This window comes from Lissotriton vulgaris, chromosome 1_1 (genome assembly GCF_964263255.1).
Source record: "Lissotriton vulgaris chromosome 1_1, aLisVul1.2, whole genome shotgun sequence".
NCBI classification, from domain to species: domain Eukaryota; kingdom Metazoa; phylum Chordata; class Amphibia; order Caudata; family Salamandridae; genus Lissotriton; species Lissotriton vulgaris.
The window spans coordinates 1,624,356,244-1,624,384,150 of NC_141685.1; the positions used below are offsets into that span (position 1 = coordinate 1,624,356,244).

At 43.8% G+C, this 27,907-nt stretch overlaps 1 protein-coding gene across 1 annotated transcript in view; it reads right to left on the minus strand.

The window, feature by feature from the left end:
- Positions 1-27,907, minus strand: part of LOC147750922 (uncharacterized) — a 226,309-nt gene that overhangs the window by 113,195 nt on the left and 85,207 nt on the right. The window contains exons 2-3 of the mRNA XM_086937336.1: positions 24,776-24,974; positions 10,757-11,022 (exon numbers count right to left, since the gene is read on the minus strand). Coding sequence (XP_086793462.1) covers positions 10,757-11,022; positions 24,776-24,974 — 465 coding nt within the window. The remainder of the gene's footprint in view (positions 1-10,756; positions 11,023-24,775; positions 24,975-27,907) is intronic.

Below are 27,907 nucleotides of genomic sequence, written 5' to 3' on the forward strand. Positions count from 1 at the left end.
GTGGGTTTCTGCAGTGGGCTTCTGCTCCTGGGGCCCCAGGCACGCCTCCTGCATTTGGGCAGATAGTCCTGGAGTCTCCTAGACCTGGCTTCCCAGGGCGTTACTGATTTGCAGGATTCCAGCCAATCCCATACTTCTAAAGGTTCCTCATAGAAGTGTGCGGTGCCATCTAACATGATTTTCAATTTGGCCCAGAACATAAGAAAGTATTGTATACCCTCCTCTCTTAGTGCCTTTTTCACTTCTGTATATATTGCCCTCTTGGACTCTTGGACTCACAGTTAGTTTATAATCAGGGAATAGAGTGACCTTTCCATTCCCAACCTCATAGGGGCCTGGATCACTGACATAATATCAAGGGACATAATATCGACTAGCAAAAGTATCGGCGAAAAAATATCGACAGACAGAATATTGACTTTGTATCTACAAACAGGTAAGTACAAAAATATCGAGTAAAAAATATCGTTTACAAAAATATAGTTTGTAAAAATATCGACTTTATTAAAAACAATGTTAAATTAAATTAATATTACAAATTACTAAACTATACTTAAAAATACTTAAATTATCTTATAATAATTAAATAATTATTGAAAGTTATAAAAAAAATTTACAATCATATTTGTTAAAACATATATATATAGTAACATAATATAATTAAAAAATATCCAATATTATTACCGTAGGATAGCAGAAGTGTAAACATTACTATTCCCACTCCAGAGAGTGCAACAGTAGATAAGGCGTTGGATAGCGTAGAGGTAAAAATTACTATTCCCCTCCAGAGAGTGCAATAGTAGGGAAAGCGTTGGATAGCGTAGGGGTAGAAATTAATATTCCCACTCGAGAGACTGCAACAGTAGAGAAAGGGTTGAATAGCGTAGGGGTAAAAATCACTATTCCCACTCAGAGAGTGCAACAGTAGAGAAAGGGTTGGATAGCGTAGGGGTAAAAATTACTATTCCCACTCCAGAGAGTGCAACAGTAGGGAAAGCGTTGGATAGCGTAGGGGTAAAAATTACTATTCCCACTCCAGAGAGTGAAACAGTAGAGAAAGCGTTGGATAGCGTAGGGGTAAAAATTACTATTCCCACTCCAAAGAGTGCAACAGTAGGGAAAGCGTTGGATAGCGTAGGGGTAAAAATTACCCACTCCAGAAAGTGCAACAGTAGGTAAGGCGTTGGATAGCCTGAGAGGCAATGACTGCAGCCGCCTGAATCGCCTCCGTCTGTTCCTGCTCCATCTGTTCTTTTGTGGGTTTCTGCAGTGGGCTTCTGCTCCTGGGGCCCCAGGCACGCCTCCTGCATTTGGGCAGATAGTCCTAGAGTCTCCTAGACCTGGCTTCCCAGGGCGTTACAGATATGCAGGATTCCTGCCAGTCCCATACTTCCCAAAGTTCCTCATAGAAGTGTGCGGTGTCATCTAACATGATTTTCAACTTGGCCCAGAACATAAGAAAGTATTGTATACCCTCCTCTCTTAGTGCCTTTTTCACTTCTGTATATATTGCCCTCTTGGACTCACAGCTAGTTTATAATCAGGGAATAGAGTGACCTTTCCTTTCCCAACCTCATAGGGGCCTGGATCACTGACATAATATCAAGGGACATAATATCGACTAGCAAAAATATTGGCGAAAAAATATCGACAGACAGAATATCGACTTTGTATCTACAAACAGGTAAGTACAAAAATATCGAGTAAAAATATCGTTTACAAAAATATAGTTTGTGAAAATATCGACTTTATTAAAAACAATGTTAAGTTAAATTAATATTAAAAATTACTAAACTATACTTAAATTATCTCATAATAATTAAATAATTATTTAAAGTTATAAAAACATTTACAATCATATTTGTTAAAACATATATAGTAACATAATATAATTAAAAAATATCCAATATTATTACCGTAGGATAGCGGAAGTGTAAACATTACTATTCCCACTCCAGAGAGTGCAACAGTAGATAAGGTGTTGGATAGCGTAGAGGTAAAAATCACTATTCCCACTCCAGAGAGTGCAATAGTAGGGAAAGCATTGGATAGCGTAGGGGTAGAAATTAATATTCCCACTCGAGAGACTGCAACAGTAGAGAAAGGGTTGGATAGGGTAGGGGTAAAAATCACTATTCTCACTCAGAGAGTGCAACAGTAGAGAAAGGGTTGGATAGCGTAGGGGTAAAAATTACTATTCCCACTCCAGAGAGTGAAACAGTAGAAAAAGAGTTAGATAGCGTAGGGGTAAAAATTACTATTCCCACTCCAAAGACTGCAACAGTAGGGAAAGAAAAGGATAGCGTAGGGGTAAAAATTACTATTCCCACTCCAGAAAGTGCAGCAGTAGGTAACGCGATGGATAGCGTAGAGGTAAAAATTACTATTCCCACTCCAGAGAGTGCAACAGTAGGGAAAGGGTTGGATAGCGTAGGGGTAAAAATTACTATTCCCACTCCAGAGAGTGCAACAGTAGGGAAAGGGTTGGATAGCGTAGGGAAAAAATAACTATTCCCACTCCAGAGAGTGCAACAGTAGATAAGGTGTTGGATAGCGTAAAGGTAAATATGACTATTCCCACTCCAGAGAGTCCAATAGTAGGGAAAGCGTTGGATAGCGTAGGGGTACAAATTAATATTCCCACTCGAGAGAGAGTGCAACAGTAGAGAAAGGGTTGGATAGCATAGGGGTAAAAATCACTATTCCCACTCCAGAGAGTGCAACAGTAGAGAAAGGGTTGGATAGCATAGGGGTAAAAATTACTATTCCAACTCCAGAGAGTGCAACAGTAGGGAAAGCGTTGGATAGCGTAGGGGTAAAAATTACTATTCCCACTCCAGAGAGTGAAACAGTAGGGAAAGCGTTGGATAGCGTAGGGGTAAAAATTACTATTCCCAATCCAAAGAGTGCAACAGTAGGGAAAGCTTTGGATAGGGTAGGGGTAAAAATTACTATTCCCACTCCAGAAAGTGCAACAGTAGGTAAGGCGTTGGATAGCGTAGGGGTAAAAATTACTATTCCCACTCCAGAGAGTGCAACAGTAAGGAAAGCGTTGGATAGCGTAGGGGTAAAAATTACTATTCCCACTCCAAAGAGTGCAACAGTAGGGAAAGCGTTGGATAGCTTAGGGGTACAAAATCCTATTCCCACTCCAGAAAGTGCAACAGTAGGTAAGGCGTTGGATAGCGTAGAGGTAAAAATTACTATTCCCACTCCAGAGAGTGCAACAGTAGGGAAAGGGTTGGATAGCGTAGGGGTAAAAATTACTATTCCCACTCCAGAGAGTGCAACAGTAGGGAAAGCATTGGATAGTGTAAGGGTAAAAATTACTATTCCCACTCCAGAGAGTGCAACAGTAGGAAAAGCGTTGGATAGCGTAGGGGTAAAAATTACAATTCCCACTCCAGTGAGTGCAACAGTAGGGAACGTAGATACTTCATATATTATTTAAAAATATATATATATATTAATATCTATAAAAAATTAATTAAAAGTTATTACCAATGTAATATAATATAATAATTAATTACAAATACTAATTTAATTTAATCATTACAATTAGTTATCTATTAATACCAATTAATTACAAATTAACAAATAATTAATTAGTAATTAAAAAGTTACTTAACAATTAAAATCCAATAAATACCAATAAAAAGTTAACATATGTAATTAGTTATAATTAAATTATTTCCCACCCTATTCCCCTATAAACCCACAACCCACTACAGAAAATAAATTAGTAAAATTAACATAATTATCAATTAATCAATTTAATAAAATTAATTCTCAATTAAAATGTAATTTATTACCAAATAACAATTATTTAACAAATAATTATAAATAAATAACTACATAAATTAACATATTTAATTAATTATAATTAAATTACTTCCCACCCTATTCCCCAATAAACATACAACCCGCTACAGAAATTAAATTAGTTCAATTAACATAATTATCAATTAATCAATTAAATAAAATTTATTGGCAATTAAAATTCAATTAATTACAAAATAAAAATTAATTAACAATTAATTATAAACAAATACCAATAAATAAATTTACATATTTAATTAATTATAATTAAATTACTTCCCACCCTATTCCCCTATAAACCCACAACCCGCTACAGAAATAAATTACGCAAAATTTAAATAACATTAAATTCATTAATTAAATTACATTATAACATAAATAAACACTTTTAACACATAAAATACACTATAAAAAATTCGATATTATTAAATGTTCGATATTTTTATTAACCTACATTATGTACTTCGATATTTTGACTATCTATATTTTAAAATTCGATATTACATTACTTACCTTCAAAACGATATTTTTGATGTCTATATTCTGTCCATTCGATATTCTGTCCAGCCTATATTTTGCACTCGATATTATGTCCATTCGATATTTTGTAGTCGATATTTTGTCTGTTTACCAGGGGCCTTTCTTCCAGGCATTCTGTGGAGGAAGTGGAGGCTTTTGGCCACTACTGGACAGGGTGGCCTACCTGGAGCCGGAGGTTTTGCCAGGACTCTACAGTGCAAAGAAGGGAGTCAGCAGGTTCGGCACAACTACGGTCTTTAACGAGTCTTCTAGGGAAGACCACCATGTTGCTTCCCTTTGTTCCCTCCGGGAGTCCCACCACGCAGACATTGCTCATCATATTACAACCCTCTGCGTCTCCAGCACAATGCCCCAGGATGTGTACCTTGCCTGTCTGTATTGCAACCCTGCTGGGCCAGGTCAGAATGCACAGGCCGTAGATCTTCAGGTCCCGATTCCATCTCTGTTACCTTGTACGACAATTTATTATGATCCGCTTGTAGCAATCCCAGCCCCACTGAGACCGGGCTGATTTCTTGTTGCAGTGTGTTTTTGGTATTTGCTGTGGCTGCAAGGATCCTGTAGAATTGTAGTTGCATAGGGGGTGGTATAGTGTCTGATCCTTCACTTCCTCCATCCACCATCATCGAATGGTCTGGGGCACCCACCTGGGTGCTTGGTTGACGGGCTTTTAACTTTCCCATAATCTTCTGAGACGTGGAAAGTATAGGCAGTTGAGAGGACATATAGTGCTTGGGGTAGAATACACACTTATCAGACTTCATGCCTCATCAGGGGCCACACAGGAGTGTAGGCTATCCTCCACTAGCACCATGTGGCAGCAGGTGTTGCCCTCTGCAATGTGCCGTAGGGCGACATACGTTTGAATGCAGTTATGCCAGCACTGAGGTCAGGAAACACGCCGTGTGCTGGTTTCTTTCTAGTACAGGCGAAGGCAACCCATGTCCTGGAAGTACACAGCACCCAGGAGCAATCTGGCGCAATACACCCCTTCGCCAGCCGCAGCAACCTCAGGGACTATCCCTTACCCACCGTTGGCGAGCAGACACAACTCTAAAGTCCTTGAACGCCCAGTGCTGTGCTTCCACTTCCCTGATGGGGTCCTTGCATGTGACCAAGTCCTGCTTCAGAATTGGCTATATCCCCCAGTGTCTTGGTCTGCTTCCCGCCATCTCCGCAATCAGGAATATCTCCCAGTGGGTCTTACAGAGGTTCGCTCTGCCCAAACATGCATCCTCTGTCCAGCCGTATCAGCCCCTTGCAGCTGAGACGATGTCGCTCCCTTTTATATTCCACCAGGCAGCAACAGTCAGTCCCCTGGAGGAGTTGCAGGGCAGCCAATTCAGGGTATGCCCTTAGACACATCGCTTCACATAAATCTGACCAGTGCTCTGCTGTCTGCTAAGTCTCTGGCTGGGCGCCGTCGCTCAAACAAACCGTCACAGATCACAGAATGACACGCCTGTTTCATTAGGCCCCTTTGTGCCGTCCCAATGTAGGATCTCAGGAGGCCCGCAGCGTGTCATAGCCTCAGGGGAAGACGGGCCCACCACAGGTAGGAATGGGCCTCAACTCTTGCTCATAAGGGGAGCCCTTCTATTGCAGGGCCACATTGGCACCGCTCAGCCACCGGGTGGGTCCGAAGGCAGCTCCCACTCCAGTGCGCTGCGCGTAGTCTCTCACTCCGCTCTGCCGGCTCGTCTCAGCCTCATCCGGCATTCTGCGGGTCCAGCCGGGGCTGCTCACAGGTACTGGTCCCCCGTGTCTCCCTCTCACCTCCTGCCTTCACCAAGTCAACTCCACCTGTAGGGACAATGCCCTGTCCCTTTAGGCCTCTCCGTTCCCAAGCCACACCTGTTGCCGCTCATGGGGGCTCACCTGGGTTCCAGCAGCTCAAACCACCTCCCAAGGGAAGCCTGGTTGGTTGTTTAGTGCAGAGCTAATTTTTGGGGGTCATACAGGGCCCCTCAGGCCTCAGTTCAGCAGGATAATTGCTTGGGGAAGCGTGGAGAGTCGATCGTGCGTCTACATGTTAAGTGGGTTGACCACGTCCCCCTGGCTCGGATGGAGACTTTTGAGGATTTAATAGACGCAATCGAGCAAACAGATGACAAAAGGATTATCAAGTATATGAAGAACATGACTGGTGAAGGGGTAAAAGAGGCCATAAAAAAGTTATCACAGGATGGTGAAGTGACATACAATCACATCAAAGCATCCTTGAATGTCAAGTTCAATCCAGTGCCAAATATAGATTATGAATGATACTTCATCAGAAGGCCAGAGAGTAGGTGACACCATCGATTTTTTTGTTGAGAGACTGGCTCTCTCCATAAAGCACTGTACGTGTAATGAATTAAACCACAAGGAATATAGACACCTTAAGAGTGATCGATGGATGTCTGTCAGACAACAAATGCAGAAGGAAACTCTGAGCTTAGAGCAAGTCCACACGGCTGCCCGCGGTGAAGAGCGTGCTAATCAACAAGTGGCTGACATGGAGGCTGGAGGAGCCCAGAGTGCATCAGACCTGAACATGAGAAGTAAGCCAAAATATAAAGCTGTGGGATACAAAGTGAAATCTCCAAAGAAAAATAAAATGTGGTTCAGATGAGAATTGTCATTTCTACACGACGGTAGCTGTCCTGCCATAGGACAGATTTGCAACGGCTGTGGCAAAGCAAACCATTTTGTGACAGTGTGCAAGGCAAAGGGAAAAGTAAGTGCGTCACAGTGTGAAGACAAAATGGCTGAAAGAATTGCATTAACCACCGTCGACCTGCTGCCACAAGGTCAATCAGTCACACCAGCTGAGGTAAATCGACACCCAACAACGTTGATGGTCATCAAAATCATCGTCAAAGCGTTCTTAAGTGTTGTTTTCAAGTGAAAGTTACAATGATAACTGTGCAATGGCGATGTTTACTTCAGAGAGGCATGCACATGTGGGACAAGCTGAATGTGAAAAAAACACAGACGAAAGAAAGAACTACATGAAAGATCACCAAAGACCTACAAACACTGTCTGAAGATTATCCTCAAGATAACTGGGTATTCAATACCTTTTATTATTGATAGCGTTGATTAACATTATGTCTGGTGAGATATATATTGCATTTTCTGCATTACCACACATACGCAATCAAATACTAAAGTATATAAATGGGCTGCGTCTATACCTTTAAAAAGTCAGGGTTCTTTTGTGGCTATAATATAACACAAGAAATCAGTGGTGAAAGCGCCTATTCGTGAACTTCAAGGTACGGCTTCAAGTGCCTGTCTGCTCAGTTTCAACACCGCTGCTGATATGGGACTAATATCAGTGAACTACAATGTGAATGCTCATCACGAAATAGTAAGTCAATTTACTTCATTATGCTCTTATGTTTTTCCGCCTGTAGACGCACTTTGGATGAGAGAGTTCTGGACTTAACAGGTAGAGTATTTACTCCAGACGGCGTTTCCATTACCATTACTGACAGAATAACGCTGTATAGAGTATAATGCACTTCCCGCTAATGTTGAATTTTGTGTGGTTCAATGTTTGATGGCTTAAAAAGAATGTACTCGTACTTTGCGACATGAAGGTTCTACACATGTGTTGAATGCTTTGCAAAAGCCTTTTAAGCCTGTTTCATCTACCGCAATTGTTAGATGGTTGAAATGAATTAAGGCAGAAGCTGGTATTGAGACGTAGGTCTTTGGAGCTCACTCTTTTCAAGGTGCAGTGGCCTCTAAATCCTTTATGTTGAAATCTACCAATCAAGATATTTTGAAATTGGCTGACTGGTCTTCTGAATCTATTTTTAAACAGTTTTACTATAATCCTGTGGGCCATATTACATTTGTGCTTTTTGATAAGCATTAAACTAGCAATAATCGGAGTCTCCAGTCCAGAAACAGAATAAAAAATTTGCCAGCATACAAGCCAAGAATGTTCAATTCTATCAAGGACACGGAGGTGAAGATTATCCCGCCCAATATGTCAGTCATTATATGAGTGTTATGACTTGCTGACCCACCCATATGTATAATTTGTGTTACATGGAATTTACGGGTCTTATTTTATTTCTAGGTTTGGTTCAGAAAACGAAGTGATCATGTTCCAGTAATCATGTTGTTGGTGACACTTTCATGTTCAGGTTACCGGATAAGCTGTTGCTCTCATGTTGGATGGCTGCTGGAGTTGGCCCTACAGGCGATGTTGGTTATTATCGAGTTTGATTTGATGGACTGTTCAGAGCAAAGAATGAGGCTATTAAGATGGCCATGGCTACTCCTATATGGACTGCTGGTGGTTGTGAGCAGAGTATCATGGGCAATGTAGTTTGTGTAATGTTAAAACGTTTTTCATTGGCTGCTGTGTTTTTGCAGTAAAATAAAGAGAAGCAATAATCCTCGCTTCCATGTCCTTAATAGAATAGAAAAATATTGGCACGAATGCTAACACATTTTTTATTCAGGCCACGATTGGTACCTCTTTACCTCTCTGCCGGACTGGGAGAAGGGCGGCTGCCTGACCAATCTGCTGGACAGGTAGAAGGGCGGCCATCAGATTGCTGACCCCTCGGCTGGACTGGAAGAAGGGCGGACATCAGACTGCTGGCCCCTCTACTGGACTGTTAGAATTAGCGGCCATCAGACTGCCTGAAACTCTGCTGGACTGGTAGAATGGCAACCATCAGACTGCCTGACTCCTCTGCGGGACTGGTAGCAGGGCGGGCATCAGACTGCCTGACCAATCTGCTGGACAGGTAGAAGGGCGGCCATCAGATTGCTGACCCCTCTGCTGGCCTGGTAGAATTAGCAGCCATCAGACTGCCTGAAACTCTGCTGGACTGGTAGAATGGCAACCATCAGACTGCCTGACTCCTCTGCCTGACTCCTCTGCCTGACCAATCTGCTGGACAGGTAGAAGGGCGGCCATCAGTCTGCCTGACCCCTCTACTGGACTGTTAGAATTAGCAGCCATCAGACTGCCTGACCCCTGTGCTGGACAGGTAGAAGGGCGGCCATCAGATTGCTGACCCTTCTGCTGGAATGGTAGAAGTGCGGCCATTAGACTGCCTGAGCCCTCTGCAGAACTGGTGGCAAGGCAGCCATCAGACTGCCTGACCACTATGCGGGACCGGAAGAATGGCAGCCATCAGACTGCCTGACCGATCTGAGGAACTGGTAGAAGGGCGGCCATCAGACTGCCTGTACCCTCTGCTGGACTGGTAAAAGGGTTGCCATCAGACTGCCTGGCCCCTCTGCGGTACTGGTAGAAAGGCAGCCATCAGACTGCCTGACCCCTCTGCTGCACGAGCACCCTGGTTTAGGAGAGCTAGAGAGCTCCTTCGGCATCCAGTGCCATCCTGATCGGGCAAATCCAGTGGGACAGAAACCGAGCGTGGAATAAATTTATGTCAATCCGGTAGACTAGAATTCCTGAATGTGTAGAATCAATGCAGTACGCATTCCAACAAAATACATCTCTAAACAGGGTGGGATAGTAACTCATAGTATGTAGGGGTGGCTGTCCAAGTTGGCCTTTCAGTCATGCACCCTCACAGTCTAACGCAACAAAATAGGTTTTGGTGCATTTTCCTTAATAAGCTCCTCTCTTACGGAAGTAGAAAAACAACCTTTGCATATTTTCATGCACCAATCAAGAATCCTGTTCTCAAGGAGGACACCTGCCAAATGAGGGACACGAAGGGGTTCCGTCCACACATGCATTCATTGCATCTGTAAATGTAATATTTGAAATGGCATGTTCTAGCTTTTTACCACTACCGTAGACATTAGATACCTATTATTTTGAGTCAATTTGTTATCATGCACTTATTCTGTTTGCAACTATTGTGACTACAACTCATTTGTACAGTTAAACACATTTGTCACCCCAAAGACTCGTACAATTTAAGAGTGTCAAGCCCTGTGCTGCGTTTCAGGATATCTTAGAACTAAAAGTACAACTACAAGTGAAGCAAAATAGAACAATTATGTTCAAAAACTTCACTGGCTGTGTAAAACAGAAAAACTCGAGCAAACATGTCAGAGTAGACCACAAGACAGGATGTAAACATATTTAAACGACTTCCCTGCACATACGAAAATAAACATTCTGAACATTGGGTCTAGGGGGAGGAAGGGGGAGGAAAGGGAAGAAAGGAAGGATAAGCATATCACACGTTTGCCACAAGCAAAAGCAGGATATTTTGGGATTGAAGATATCTGCCACCTCTCTTCTAATACTTCCTCGCAGCTTCTTGTGGGGGGAATCTGGATTAGACAGGCCTTCTGATCTATACGTACACAAAGGTTTGAAATGCAACTCTTTAGAGACGTTTACAGTTCATTAGTAAATAAATACCAGTGTAATAAAGTTTACAAAAGAGGTGCATGGTCTCACCAGATGATTTCATGACGCCCCATCCGCTGACAATGCAGTGCGTCATGGCGTACACGTCCACGTTGCCCTTTGGAATGCAGCCGGGCTGGACGAAGGGACTGACTTTCACAGGGACCTTCAGCCTGACGAGTGCGATGTCGTTTGTGTCGGCGCTCTTGTCATAATCCTCGTGTATGATGATTTGCGCTGGCAGGCGCACCGAAACTTCCGTGCCCAGTGTTGAAAGGTGATAAGCGCCAAGTACGAACCTCCAATGGTACATTTGTCTGCAAGAGATTGAACGGACAGGTTGCTGCCATCTATCGCCTGTACGATGTAAACACAGGCCTATGCCCAGATGGTTGGTTCACCAGCATGGGTCATAAGGTCTGGACTGTATCTAGGCAGGGACATGGAACAAACAGGGGCGGCTCTAGGCTCATGGTGGCCCTGGGCAGGGAGCTTAGGTAGGGGGCCCCGGAAGAGGGGGTCCGGGTGGGGCGGAGCCTCCCCCGGAGCTCAGGAAGGTGTTTGGAAGTGGAACAGAGCCGGAGGCCGCCAAATCCCTGCAGGGGCCACCACACACATATGTATCCATCCTCAGAGTATTATTATATTAAGGATACGTATTGGTGTGGTGGCCCCTGGGGTTTGGTGGCCCTGTGCAGGTGCACAGCTTGCACATGCCTAAGGCCGGCCCTGGAACAAAGGACAGGGCACTGGGGGACAAAGACAGGACCAGCACACATAAAGGGTTCATGGGACAGAAGCAGAGTCTAGGCATGGCAGAAGTACAGCAAGGAGAACTCATAGACTTACTTCCCAGTCCGCTCCAGTCATGCACTGACCATATCAGTGACGCAATTGGCATGGATGGGTTATTTCTACATGCTAAAAGTCATGGGCCAAAAATTAATGCATCACAGGAAGATCGAAGGGGCTGTATAAAGACACTGCAACCCTTTCTTTCAAACCGTGATTTGTTCAGTCAGTTGCAAAAGATAATCTGGTGTATCTATTTCTTGGGTAAGTAATATTATTATTAAAAGTCGATACCTTCCCCCGAAGATATGAGAGATTAGCAGAGGGCCTGTATCCTTAGTCCTAGGCATAAGGGGGCTGTTGCATGAATAATAAGCTGGGGGGGAGTTGAGGGTGGGCGGACAAGGGCGGAGGGGTTTCTTGTACAACTGGACACTTCTTTGACTACACTATTCTCCTGATTCACCGCCTATGAAAATGTTTGCGTGCTATATTATTGATCATTTGCTCTAGTGATTGTCTCTGGTGCTCAGAGAATTACGTAATGTATTTCTGTCATGCAACTAATAAAATCTGTTTTCAAAAAAATAATAAGCCAGGGGTGTAGGACCTGCATGGAGTGCAGATATGTCTGTACTCGTGGGATGAAGTGTCCACAAACAAGTAGAAAACCACAGAAAGGAAACATGTGTTGGACAGATGTATATGAACGTATTAAAGCTTACACCCAAAGGGCATCAGGGCATACTGTGAAATGGTGTATAAACTATTAAACGTCAGTTAACGTTAAACACAAGTTTTTCAGTCTCCTCTCGGTTCCAATGGTGTGGAAATCTGATATCTAGGGTAACTCTGGCCTCCCGGAGAACAAAACAAATGGTGTCTAGACCCGTTTGTGCATGCAAAAATCCCCTTGGCCATGTACAAACCCTATTTTGCGTCTCGCAAAAATTTGCAACTCGCAAAATAGTGTTTTGCGACTCGCTATTAGGAAGGGGAGTTCCCTTCCTAATAGCGACCCCAAATGTCATGTATGACTGTTTTTCAACCGCAATTGCGGTCCCAAAACAGTCACAGTTTACCACCCTTCACAGAAGGGTGATAAACCACTCGCAAATGGGAAGGGGTCCCCTTCCCCTTTCTGACTGGCTCTAAAAATATTTTTTAAGGGCAGGCATTGGTCCCAGAAACATAGGTCTAAAATTGTAGAGGCTATGTGGATGTGCAGTGGGAATTGTTAATAAGGGCACTGTCATGGCCTGCTTCCAGCTTGAAAGGATCCAACAAGAAAGGATGGCGGCACTACACTTGGTGGTATTAAGAGGACAGACAGTGTAAGCAGATGAAAAGAACTAAGTACCTAGTTGTATCCCTAATAACCAGAGCAAAGCAAGAAAGAAGATTGTCTGTGATGTATCATTAGACATAATTATCATCCAAACCACATTAGGTTGAAGAAAAGTTACAACACTTTTTTTTAGTTTCCTCTTAGAAGACAATTGTGATTAGTGAAAACCTAAATAAACTCACGCAATCCTGCAGAGGTGCCAATCAAATCATTTTCCCATGACCATAGATAGGTCAACATCACAAAGTTCAAAACAGGTATAGTGTGATATTACATATTGTGGTAACTATGGAAAAGATCTCACACAATAAATTAGCTTACAGATATAAGATCTATTGAATAGAGGGTCTGCCACTGGTAACATATGCAACGATGAAGGATGTATCTGAAAACTAGGTTTCCAGTGGTTCTGTCTGGAGTCAGAGGAAAGGAGTGGAAACTGACAAGAGGTTAGCAGTGGCATTAACAAAAGATGTAGAGGTAAAAGTTGCTGTATTTACAGCGAGAACATGTTATCTTAACAACAACAAAAAGCATGAGCAGGTTGATTTGAAAGAAATTCCCAGTGAGACGGGTGGTGGTGTAAAAAATCACCTAGTAGATGGAGGGCAATATGTATCTCTTGCTAGAGGCAGCCATCTTGAATAAGGAAAGAGCAATTAGAGAAGCATGCACTGTTTTTTTTTTTAAATTCAGAAGCAATTAACAGGAAGGGCAATAATAGGTATTGCTCTTAATCCTCTTCCTATATCTCAGCTTAGTATGATCTTCCTCAATGTGACTGCTGTTGTCCTCCCCATTTTCTCACACAATTCATTTCTTTAATAGTTTAAAAATTGAATCATGAAGTCGAGGTGGTGAAGGTGTAAATTACATTCTATGTGGAATAGTCAGGTTTGTGACTGGCTCTTTATTTTTTACCTTTTTCCCAAACTTTACAAATCTCTTGAAAATTCCAGGAGTAGACAAATATTTTTAAGAATTGTTCTTTTTTTCGTATAAAAGAGAATCCATTGAAATGTGAAATAGACTAAATGGCCAGCCCTGTCACACAAGCTAGATCCTAGTGCTGCTGCATGTCCCTTTCCTCTATCCCACTATCAGACATGAAGATAATTTAAAAGCACTAATACATTTCTTGCAAGATTGCTTGGCCTAAAATAGGTGGCGCAGTGAGATGATGCTAAAGAGGATACAAATGATATTGTATAACAGATATTCAATGGCAATCACCATTTGCAAGAAAAAGCAGTAGTAAGGTGCTCATATCTTGCTCTACATATGCAAATCCCATGATAGGGAATTGAACATTGATGGTACCATGGAATGTGAACTTTGAATATTGGTCTACACATGTCATAGTTTCACCAACATTTGTAATTGATGATATGGGACATTGTCAAAGAGAACTGGAAAGTCACATAGAAGTATTAAATCATAATGGAACGGACCTGAAAATAACTTGGACCTGAGACAGATGCAGAATAGAGTTTCTAGGTATTGCGATTGTGATTGAAAACAATGAACTACACATTAAACCTTTTGGATAGGAAACATCAACAAACGTCCTTATAAAAGCAAACAGCAATCATCTGAGAAATTTTGAGAGCTAGACTAAAATGTTCATAAGATGATTAAACCAATCAGGCCAGAAGTCTTAAGGGATCAAACGGACATACATATATGACATTCAGAGTTCACTCTGGGGTCTTCCTCCACAAATATCTGCATTCTTTTTGGGCAGACAGAGGTGAAGGGGAAATACAAAGTGGCCTGCTGGGAGTACAATACAAAAGAATGTCCTAGATGGACCGCTTGCAAGTACAAACACTTGTGTTCATTTTGCGGAACCCAAGGGCAGCCTGTAGCAACGTCTTTCAAGAAACCAGGATGGCCAAAGAAGCAGCTACCACCCAAAGAACATTAACCACCCTATGCTCAAAGCCTTGTCTTTCATACGTCTGCACATACTGGCACACTTGCTAGGAAAATATAAACATAGTCACAATGCATTATCGACTTCTCAATGGTTTCAGGGACAGCTTCCTGATCCCCTCAAAAGCCTTACCCTCTCATGTGCCGCGGTGCAATCAATAATCTGTTTTAAATCAGCCAGAGATAGCCAGGGAGATGATTCTCAAAAGAAGCACATGCTGGTAGAGTAGCCGGCCCCTGTTACTCCAACATTAGATGGCTTGGTCTGTTCACCACTAGGGTTGGTGCACAAGAAAGAATCGGGCAAATTCTGCCTGATGCACAACCTGTCCTTCCCTCCCGGTACATCCGTGAATGATGGCTTGCCACAGGACTTGTGCATAGTCCGTTACACCTCTTTTAATGCAGCGATAAGTAGGCTTCAAAAGCAGGGACATAGAGCTTTGATAGCTAAAACTGACATAGTAGTGGCATTCTGCCTCTTACCAGTTCACTCGGAAGATACCCGCTTTCTGGGTTTCACTTTTAAGGGTCAGTACTATGTGGATCTGTGCATGCACATAGGTTGCGTCATTGCTAATGCTCATTTTGAAGCCTTTAGTAACTTTATGGAGTTGGCGGTGAGGGACTTGGTGACATCTGATGACAGTGCACTATTTAGATGATTTTTTGTTTATGGGCCCCAAGCTTCCCTAGCTTGCGGGCATGCTCTCCAGGGATTTTGTGATTTGATAAAAGCTTTCGGGGGGTGCTCTGGCAGATGACAAAACTAAAGAGCTTGCAACCTCACTGCCATTTCTCAGTATTGAAATAGACTCAGTGGCAGAGGTTTGCAGGTTACAGAGGATAAGGTTTCTGGTTTTCGGGCATCCTTTGAGGTGTGCCTGGCTGCACAGCAGGTCACGCTTTATCAAATGCAGCTTTTAGTAGGGCAACTGGACTTTGCACTTCAGGTCCCCCCCATTTGGGCGAGTATTCTCCAAAAACATATCTATAGCAATGTTGGGCCTACTTGCCAAGCACCACCATACAAGACTGTCTCACGAGGTCAGGGAGGATATGGCTATTTGGAAAGAATTTCTGTAGTATTTCAATGGCACGCTCTTGTGGCGCCAGCAGGTGCAGTCCAATTATGACTTGGACCCTTACATAGATGCTGTGGGGAGCTTGGGTTTTGGGTCAATTTTTGGTGTATGCAACACTAGCTTGCAGAATGAGTGGCATCTGGTATCAGTAGAAATTTTAATTTCCCTGAGCTGTCCCCAATTGTGGTAGCATTGCATATCTGGAGGGCTGCTTCTGGCTAAAAGGAGAATAATACTTTGGTCAGATGCATTGTCGCAGTCGCGGCCATCAACAACTAAAGTGCAAAATGCTCCATTGTTCTGAGATTACCCAAGACTATATATAATCTATAGATGTTTGACTTGCAACATAGATTTCACTACCAGGCATTTGCCAGGGGTAAAAAACAGAATGGCTGACGCCTTATCCTTGGCAGAATTCAGAGTGCTACGGCCGGATGCAGACAAGGTGATGACGGCATTCCCACTGGACTTGTGAAAGCTGGGTACCCCATTGTCCCAAACTTGATCGTAGCATCTCTCGCACCAAGTAGTGAGCGTGCATACGAGACTGCATGATGAGCTTATGCTGCCAAGTTCAAATTAGTTGTTGGGGAATGTGCGCTGGTCAGGAGGCAGTTATCAGCTACTACCATCTTCTTAGGCTTGAGGGGTGTGGTGGACCCAACAAAGGACCTTAGGGTTAGAAGAAATGCAAGCGCATTGTCCCAGTTGTGTAGGATGTCAGGAGACCGATTGATGTGTCTAGGCTGTTGCATGTCATTGGAATACTCCCAAATGTATGCGCTTCGCAATATGAAACCTTGCTTTTTAGGCTGGCTTACTCCCTTGCATTTGTTGGGGCCTTCAAGATATCTGAACTGATAGCAGTACAGTTTCACTTTATGCAGATAAGTGAGCGCGCACTGTCCTGCTTAGCCCACTTCACAACCCACTCCTTCTGAATCACGGCTACAACCACAGTGGCGGTATTAGGCTTGCCTCTCGTAGCCATTAATGGGATAAACAGGAGGAAGTCTACATACTTCGAGCGTAATGCCCGCTTTTTGGTGCGAGGGAACAGGTCCTGGTGTCCACAATGCTTGTCGTCTCCTCTCCCTTCCTTCTACTGCTCTGACCTTGGTGCAACAACTTATGGTCTGGTAATAAGGATTTTTCCTAATTTTCTCCTTGCAGCCTCCATTTGAATGCTGGTGAACGTCTGCTGGTGCGGCCATTCATTTATTCGTAGAGCAGGTGAGCAGTTCCATGAATTCGGGATGGAGAGTGCACAGTTGTTGGCGGGGGTGAAACATCAATGGGTAGGCACTGGTGGGCTGTGGTTGGAGCAACTCCTTGGGCACCTGAAGAAGGCGCTGGATTCTGTGGTAATCGATCATCCGAAAGTCTTGGTCATATATGCAGGAGGTAATGACATGTCCTCCTCAGGAGGCCAATGGTTCAGGAATTGCTTTTTGCGTCCCACTTAAAAGTAAAGCGTAGGCTCCCAGTAACAGCAATATTCCGGTCAGAAGGCCACCCGTATTCAGTGTGACCAATCTGCTCGCCTCTTGGAGCTATGAATGAATCAGTCAAGAAGTTGGACCACTCTGTGCAGAAGGAAGCTGTTCCATAGTGATGGGATGCACCTATCGCATAGGGGCGAAGAGGTCTTCATCCAAACAATCATAGAGACAATATCCAAGGAATTGCAGATGTGACTGGGGGGAGAGTGAGTTTACTAGTGACCTCATTGCCCTGTGGTGGAAATGTGGGCAGAAAATAATGGGAATATAAAAAAAAGAAAGGACTATAGGATGGTTTTATCCTCTTGACGGGTTATTTATCTTGGTGAGCACAGGGCTGGCTGGAGGTGAGACTGACCTGCTGGTGATCCTGGACCTTTCCTCCCTACCCTTGGTTGCCTGGAGTTGCTTATGTATGTGGGATTTGCCTGGAGGGTGGTCAGGCTATAGGTACCCCGGCAGGGACGCTGCATGATCCCGTTTTCTGGTGATGTGTGTTCTGTATCAAACAGTGCGTATTTTCCATCCCCCACCTAGTCAGATGTGACTGTGAATGCTTGTATAAATGGATATTGACTACATTATTAACCCCAGAACCCTGGAGGGAATGTAAATTGTCCCTGCGGGGAATGTAAATAGAAAGAATTGGCTGGCGACAATGCATCTTTAAGCGTTTATCACTGGACTTAGGAATCCTGGCTGAAATGTATTTGGTTCATATATTTCCAGACTCTTGCGGTTCAATATGTGTGTTACCTTCCTTCCTTGCTTGCTTCTCATGTCTAACTTCTGTGTAACTGCCTTTCATCCCTTGAAGGATTTTTGTGTGCTCAAATGGCTACGTCCTGGTAGAAAAGCACACTTGAGTATGGCTCATTTGTCACAGGGAAGGGACGCTTGTATATGAGTGAAGGTCAGCAATTTCAATATTACGAGTGCACTAGGGGCTGTCTTACCCTGAAATTAGGAGAGGGTTGCCATTATTAGCTCCATGAGCAGGAGCAGAAGATGGTGGGTCACAGGTGGCATTTTTCCTGCAAGGGGTTGACGTCATCCAGAGGCACAGAGGCAGCGGGCTTAAAAGCGCCAGGGGTGCCGCTTTTTTTCCTTGACCACCTGGTTGGGAGCACCTCCAGGGGCCTTGGATCTACGGCAGGTTCCACATCTGACGAGAACACCTACCCACCCACACCTAGAACATAAATCAGTGGAAAAGTGAGCAGAAAATAACAAGGCTACCGAAAAAATAGGACAATTTGCTAGTTTTGTCCCCTTGACGGATGGGGTAATGATGGGGTAATGATCTAGGGGGTACAGGGATGGCTTTAATAACAAGGTACCCCTGAAGAAGGGACACTCAGCCTAAAAATGCATTGGGGCGAAATTGACTGGTACACCACAAAAAGAGACTCCACACAAGGTTATATAAAAATATCCCTTGTATTGTACATAAAACACTTTAGATCACAATCACATAAATCACAGTGCCAGTAGGCACTTGTCATGACCTTACACAGATCATAAAATCACTTTGCCAAACATGCATTTGTCATAACATCACACAGTAGTGCAATCAAGTAAACACTCAAAGGTTGCACAGGTTACAAAACCATTGTGATAACATTATCACTGGGCACATCATATCCTCCCAATATCATCATGACCACATAGGGTGCAGTATCTCAGCACTTCTGCTCCACTTTGCATGGTCACTCCCACCTAACACATAGCGCACCGGCCTCAGTTGTGCCTTTTATGGGAATTAGGGTAGTCTGTTGTGCTGAGACAGCACTCTTGCCAGTTTTAAGTATGAACCCTCTGCGCGCCCCCTACGTATGCACCAACCCAGGTAGGGGGCACCCATATACTACCAAATACGCCGGGAGACCCCGTTTTCCAGTGGAACAAGGGGTTAGCAGGGACAGCTGCTAGCCAACCCAGTCACACAAAAAATTGCCCTGATATTAAATTCACCAGGGGACCGGGCGGCACAATGGGACTGGATGGCCCACTGGGATCGACAAAAATGTGGGACTGCTATTGTGCATTCAGGAGCTCCCACCACTCACCAGGACTGATAGCGTTGCAGCACGTCCGGAGCCCTTCTGGGCAGCGCAGACTGCTGGATCAATGGCCAAGGGGTCGACCTTCCCTTCCACCTCAGTGTTGGGCTAACTCCAAGCCTGAGCACTAATGGCCCCTCCAGACTCTGAAGGGAACATCCCTGGCTGGCTTGCTTGGGACCAAAGTCTCAGCTGGGGCTGATCTCTCTCTGGCCTTCCTCAGAGAAGAGGGATCTGAATGAGAGGTCCCGCAAACCGTTATCCTGACACAGCCCTTAGTCGAGTAGACCACAGCACCACGCACAGAGCCCAGCACAAGAGCTTCCTCACAGCTTCCTTCGGGAAAGGGGGGCCCAGTGGGGGGTATTCACGTTGGCCATCTCCCGGAACAACCTCTTTTCAGGCGGGAGGCAGAAGATTTGGAGCCCGCGAGGCTCCAGTTTCCTCCGACGGTTTGGCCCACCTCCATCTAGCGTCAGCATTGCTTCAGCAAAGCAGAAGAACTCCTGGCTGGGGGTTTCTCACTGCTCTGCGCATTGCTGCTTGGTAGCCTGGGGCCAAGTAGCAGAGCCCCAGCTTCAGATTACCACCAAAAAGATGTGGGAACACAGAAGGCAGAGGGAGAGTGCTCCTTCCACTTCAGCTCTCCCCTCTCATGTTTCTGTCGCTCAGTCACCGCAAGGAAAGTGTACCGTTGTAAGCACTGCAGGGCATCAAAAAGTGCTTCTCATGCAATTTCTCCAAACACAAAGGGAGAAAATACTTCCTGCAGGTCAACAAATCGCTCAACACGCACTCTGGTTGCATGGAACTGGGGCAGGCACCAGCACTCCTCATGTGCTTGGCCTCCTGGGACAACACTGACAGAACCAACAACAGAGCGCAGGCAGGCCAGCACAAGGGTTTCTGTAGCAAGAGTTGCAGTCCTTCTCTATGCCTAGCAGGCAGCAGGCCAGTACTCCAAGCGATCAAGTCCAATGGCGGTACCTCCTGGCAATCCTTTGGCTAAGTTTACTCTGTAGAGCCAGCAGCATCTGGTTACAAGTCCACGCAGTGTCTCCCATCATGGGGTCACAACCCCTCTGCGTATAGTCCAAAAGTTTTTGTTCTGGGGCCACTTCAAACAGGTTTCTGAAGTGCACAATACCCCCATTTTATCACAAGCCCTAGCTCCAGACACACTACAGCGGGGCGGAGACAGCATTGTGAAAGTCAGGCACAGCCCTATTCAGGTACAACTCTAAATGCAGACCAGGCCTATTCAGGTGCAAGGGAAACTCCTCCCACCACCCTAAATGTAGCAACGGTCAATTCAGACCAGCGCTTAGTCACCGAGGAAAGGTAGAACACACCTCAACCCATCTTTGGACAGTCTAGAGTGAATGCACATCCCCTTCGCCTGTCAGTCTAAATCAGACGTTGAATACACAACCAGGCAGGGCACAAAAAGTCATAAGCACAGAGAAATGCCCACTTCTAAAAGTGGCATTTCTAAAATAGTAATAACAAATCCGCTTTAACCAATAAACCAAATATAACACTACTATTCCAAACATACCAAACATGGCCATGCTACCCCTTTCATATCAGAAATTATCACGGAAACATATATCAGGGAATCCTCAATCCAAACTTAAGAGAGGGCAGCCTCACAGCAGGGAGAGACCAAATAGGCTGTTTTGCACTATCAGGACATGCCACACAGTAAAGGCAGCATCCTATCTTTTACCTACACAGCACCCTGCCCATAGTGCTACCCAGGACCTACCTTAGGGGTGACCTATATGTAGTAAAAGGAGAGCTTCAGACATTGCAAACGCTTTAAATGCCAAGTCACTGTAACAGTAAACTATGCAGGCAGGCCCTGCAGAGGCAGAGGACTGAAACCGGTTTGAGAGGCTACTTCCGTGGGTGGCGCTAGCAGCGCTGCAGGCGCACTAGTAGTATTTAATTTACAGGCCCTGGGTATATGAGATACCACTGTACAAGGGACTTATAGGTAAATTAAATATGCCAAATGGGTGTAGACCAATCTTACCAAGTTTACAGGAGAGCATATGCACTTTTTGAACTGATTAGCAGTGGTAAAGTGCCCAGAGTCATGAACCTACAAAAACAGGTCAGAAAAAATAAAGGAGTAAAGCAAAACGTTTGGGGATAACCCTGCAAATAGGGCCAGTTCCAACAGGCATTGATGCAGTTGCCTTCTCCTCATCATCATCAGCAATGAGTCACTCAAGCTGTTGGCAGGCTGCTGAGTGCCATGGGTATACACGCTCTATTAAATCTTGATGCACCTCACTCATGAACTGCACAGCAACAACAAGGGGGCACATCCTCACAGCACAGGTCACCCCTGGCTAACTCTCTTGGGTCCTCAGCTTTCTCTGGCTGTTCGTCATACCAGTTAACACACTAGGCTTCTCCTCCTGGACAGTCTTTCCTCCTGTAGGCCCAGGCATACTCCTCCCCTCTCTAAGTAGACAGGCAGGCTACTGGCTCTTTAAGCATACTCTCAGCTACTCCAAAAGCAAGTGTTGAATTCAGGTGATGTCTCGTCACCTCTGAGAGATTGGCTGTCAGACAGACTCCAGCCCTGACTGCACAGCAGCTCTACCTTTCTTGGTCAAGAAGAATTTGGGACAGTAACAAATCAGTATGGTTTGGAGCTCCTTTTTATACACATTTTTTAGAAAGGGGATGTGAAAACACTATCTAAATCTCCCAAAATGGTGGGGTTTGGCTCACTTTCAGATGTCATTTACAAGCTGCTTTCCAGACACAGCGTTTTTACAAAAGGATGGCTTGCATAGCAGACTGCAATGTGGTTGGCTCCAAGTAGGGGTACCCAAAGCATGGGCACGATGAAGAGTGGGTTCTCTGCACCTAGCTGTCATCAGCCTTCCTAAAGCAGTAAGAACAGGCAGACAAAATGGCAGGTACAGCCTAGAAACTTCTGCACCTTAAACAACAGAAACTGCAGCCCTACCCCTCACACCTACCATTTACCAAATAGCAGTGCTCAAGAAGAACTAATCAGTTCTTTGCTAAGGACCTAATGAGTTTTCTAACGGCAGCCCCATCTCCATTCACTTCAGTGTCCGGTTCTCCACCATCCAGGCACAGGAATACAGGCAATACACATCTGATGTCTGGGGAAGCCTTCCTGATCCTACGTCTTCTGCCATTAAACCAGGGGTATCCAAAATGGACCCCACTGGTCCCAGTACTCAGACTCACATGTCACAGAGACCAAACATAAAATTGACAGAAAGGCACTGCCCACACATGCATTTGACATGTACATGCTATGTTAGTGCAAGGATCTGGGTTTCATGTAATAGCAGAACTTTATACTTCAGTGTAGAGCGCACTCTCACTGACACAGGAAAAAAGTCTGGTTGCACTATACAGTCAAAAACACTGTGCACTGTAACAACTACTTTATGCGTTACATCCAGGCGATGGGCAATAGTCAACTGCTTACTATGAGGGCACATTTGCTGCGCTCCTCCAAATCACAGAGCAGGTCTAAGATCTTGCATTACCAATAAGGCCTAAGCCTCTGAGCACATGCTATATTAGCATGACACCAAGACAAAAATAAAAGTCAGGATGCCTATTTCTCTTGCAGTCAGGCAATCAAGGTAGCGTTATATGGCTGTTTACTATGTAGGGGAGATTTCAATTCCAACAGTAACTATTCACAAACATCAGTATTTCCACGTTTTCATGGTCTGTTTTACTATTTACTATTTCCACCTTGGATGCAGTGAGAGAATTACATCTGTCAAGAAAATGAGTAAGTAGTTATCCAAGGTGAGAATGGGGAGGAAACACCCCTAAAACTTGGAGGGGATGAAGGAAAAGATTTTGCTCCCCAGGGAACATATTTGCCCCACAGAGAAAAAAAAACATAGGAAGTGCAAATTCACTTTCGTAGGGCATTTACTCATGAACGAACTACACTTGCTACATGTAAACATGTGAAAACTCTTTTACATGGGAATAACTTGGAATTTGCAAAGAAGTCCAGAACTACTTCTGGAAATCTGCAATAGTAGCATCTTCATATAAGGATTCCTGTAATTTATAGTGATTTACAAAACAATCAGAGATTTAATCCAAACCTAGGCATAACACTTTGAAAGAAATGTTCAGATTTTCCTTTGTGAATGAGGGTTCTTGTGTCCTGACTTAACAATCTTTTGCAAAATATTTAGTACCGTATCTCAAGACTATTGTGGGTTTTAGATTTTAAAAATGGGTTTAAGAGCAGTTCTCTTCTAGTGGTGATATAATGCTTTGAGGAAGTTCGATACAATAACCATATCCAATCAAACTGCAAACTGTGGGATTACCTTCCAGTGGGTCTTTACTCAAATCAAGAAAAATATCAAAGCTCTTTTGGGGCAAAATGAGTTAAATCTTTGAAAGCGAATCACTTGCTTGTTCACGTCTGAAGTATCACTGTATTGACTGCTTCCACCTACTTGTCTTGTAATAGCCTGACAGTAGAACCTCTTGGGCAAGTATGCTATATTGTCTGTAAAGATCACATTCCAAGGAATGTACACAAACTCATTGAATGGGATTTCTGTTGGAGGTACCAGAGACTTCCCTCTAAGAGATGTTATTGAATGATTAATGAATGGCTGGGCAAATAACTAAAAGCCAGCAAGAAGCAGAGACTTCCTTACTAGAAGAAGGGGTTATTTGGGATAATAGTAGTGACTGTCACACTGACAAGAGATTTCCTCACTAAGAAATAGTACTGGATTACTGTGTTGACCACTTGTGTCACGCAACCCAAATACAAAGAGATTACTCAATATGAATATAGTGGGCACACCCAAACAGGAAACAACCACGTCCTCACTAAGGCATTATATGGGTTGACAGGAGTGACCAAACTGCAGCTGGGGAGGGGGGTTACTACATGACTCCATATCAACAGGACACAACTTGCTCCAGTCCTAAGCATTCTTTTTACAAAACCTTATTTTCAGGCATGCTCAACTGAACTGAACAAATTATACAACTCTCAACATAGTGTTAATTGAAAGCCCAGGACTAGGAAAGGGTGTGTTGGAGAAATGTAGTCATCTGGTAATCCTATTAGATGCCAAGTTCTTGTACAAAGAGAATATATGGTACAACTGTAACGATTAAATCCCACCATGGACAAAGAGTTCCCTAGTAGGACATTATGAAAGATGACCAAACCCCACCAAAGGTCAGAATATTCAGAGAAGCTCTTCCTTACTGAGTAATAATTCTGGAGTCGCTGTTGTGACTAGATCCCAATAAAGACCAGAAACTTTAGAGGAGCTCTTCCTTACTGTTCTTCGCCTTTGAAGCAGTGGGCGGCTGTCAGGACCCAGTCTTTGTTCAGGAGAGATCCCCCGCACAGATGATAAAACTCATCCCTTGTGGGTGCCTGGATACTCACTAACCAAGGCCAGGAGCCCGGACTTGAATCCCTTCCCCCCTCAAAATAGGGGCTGTATTCTTCCTCTGCCATTGGACGCTGGCCGCAGCCTGTGGGATTAAAGAAAGTGATAGATCAGCCTCCAGAGATAGGAAAAGAATAGTAATATGGTGAATGACTCAGGTATGCTAATTACAGGTGAATGTATGACTTTAACACCATAAACAGGGACCGTTCTTCACCATTTCAATACCTTAGTCCCTGATCCTAGAGGTTTATTGTCATTCTCTATTTTTCACTTAGTAGAGCAAAGATGACTTAGCAAGAAACATGTTCCTATTCAAGATCCCTTATGCATGCCCCAGGGATCCTCATATTCGACACTGTGGATACTACTATTGAAATATTGTCAGACATTTAATTTGCAAAATATACTACATTCATTGTTAAAGTGCTGCAAAAGTTCCAGAATATGTTGGATGAATTCCATCTGTATTGGAAGAGGAAGACCCAGGCAACAAACCTTGCTAAAATACAGTTCATAATGATTAACTCAAGTAGAGTTTTAAAGTACAAATTTATGTTAAATCAAGAGTGTTAATGTTGATTTTGCTAAGTTTTGGGGATTCTGACCATTAAGGATAGACAAATAACTTCAGAATCCTGTACCAACCTTTTAAAACTCGTTTTTACTAATTTTAATAGATTAACCAAGGCTCATTTCACATATTGTCACAACTGCCGTTCAGCGAGGGAGACCAAAAAGTCATTTCATTATTCATTGTCTCATTCAAGTCATATGATTCAGTCAGCCGGTGGACCAATATGGAGGTGGGCTCCTACTCAGTTTGATCCAGCTTGCCTTATAATTTCAATTCTCATAACTGATCTACATTAGTTATTTGTTTCCAACATAAAAAGTGTGCATTCATCATTGTTTGTTTTTCTAAAGTGTTGCCTCCGAGTGTCCTACACGGGTCTCAATACTAGAGAGGACTACGTTTTCCTCCTAAACTATAGAGGCGAGCTAGGTTCTCACTTTGATCTAAGCACTCCTTGGCTGGAATGTAAGGACCAGATTTACAAGGCCTTGCATTGCCCTTGTGTCACGCAAGGCGAGGCAATGCATTGCAACCCCTTAAATTGGATTTACTAAGCCATAATACGCCCTCTTGTGTGACAATGCATGGTTTTTAAATCCAAGGTAATGTAAGGAAGTGCATTTTATTTCTTCAAGAAACATGGAGCATGGAACTAACCGAAATCGATAGCTTTGAAGACTCATAAACAAGCCCTCAAGAATTTAGGTCCTGGTAGGGCTATGAGCGGCTGGCCACATCAGTAGAGTTAAACCTGATAATAACTAGTCAAAAAATTGAGTCTAACACACTGCAAGCAATTCATGCAGAAACATAGTCCAAGAATGCTCCTCTCATTAAAAATTTTAATCAACGTATACATCAATCCTAGATATAGTAAGATAAAAGCTCATACTAAAGAGTTAGAAGGCTGACTAAAAACTTTACTTCTTGACTACCTAGAGGACAAGCATCTATTCACAGGAGATTTTAACTCAAATCTAATGCAAACATACTAAGAAACGGAGGTGGTTGATTGGCAAAATGAGGTCTGGGGCATTTACTCAGCAGTTTATGATCCACAAAAGCATGCCTACCAAGGAAAAAAGCTGCTGATAACATAAGAGGCTATGGGCCTAGGGCCCCTATAATGGGAGATATTCATATGATACTCCCACAAAATCGACTCACTTCTCTGCATCCAAGAATACTATCATCGACTACACATTTGTTAGTTTAAATACAGTGACCCTGATCCCCAGAGTACAACCATTTTTTTAAAAAAACGCCCGCCTGGATTATCAATCTATTTTATGTGACATTACCTACGGACAACTTGAGGATGCTTAGATGGGCAGAGGCACCCAAGTGCTCTCAGCCAAAGCAGAACTGGCTATTGCTGGTTGGCTAAGGCTGACGCCAAAGCTAGGCAGAAACCCCCATTCTAGTCAGGGCAAGGGAGTCACACGCCAAGATAACCCCTGCTCACCCCCTTGGTAGCTTGGCACGAGCAGACAGGCTTATCCCGGAGGCAATGTGTAAAGCATTTGCGCCAGCACACAACAGCAACAACATCCTAAGCACACCACAAAAGGAACTCCACACAAGGTTATATAAAAATAACTTCTGTATTGTAAAAACACATCAGATAGAAGTCACACATGTACATTGTGCCAACTGGCACGGGCAATATTCACAAGGGATTATTTACACCAGGACAGGGCCACATGGGCCACTGTCAGAATCAACACTTTTAGAAATAGAACTTCTAGAACATAGAATAAGTATAGCACAAAATAACAGTTATAAATCACAACCAGTAACTACTGGTAACAGGTACGTACCACCTACTCATCCCTAACCACCGTAGGAGAATGTCACGCATGGAACCAAGACCTCACTAGGACCACCTGTACTGGAAAGAACAACCACCTAAGTATCACAATACAATTAGGGGTATAAGCAAGAACACATTACACATGATGCATCACAACATTCAGAGGTGTAGGGAAGGAAAACACATGATGCATAAAACATACATTCAGCGGTGTAATAACAAGGCACATGATGCATCAAAAACACATTCAGAGGTGCAGGGAAGGAAACACACATGATGCATAAACCAACACATTCAATAGCACAAAAACACATGATGCCTAAAAACATTCAGAGGTGTAAGATCAAGGTGCGTAATCATATTAAATGCATTACATTTCCTAGCACCACATCACATTGCGCAAAACTCACATTAGCCACTACCTGTGGCAGTCCCTAGGCCAACTGGCCTTTCTAGGGCTAGGACGCCCTGTGTCCCAATGTCAGGGGCCGAAACGTGGCAGCTGCCCACTAATTGCTGAGCAGCTGTGAATCAATAATGATGGGGCCACGTGGGAGCCACACAGGCTCTGAACAATTGGTCGGCCCTGAGCCTCTCTGGGCTCCAAGCAAAGAAATGCGGCCACAAG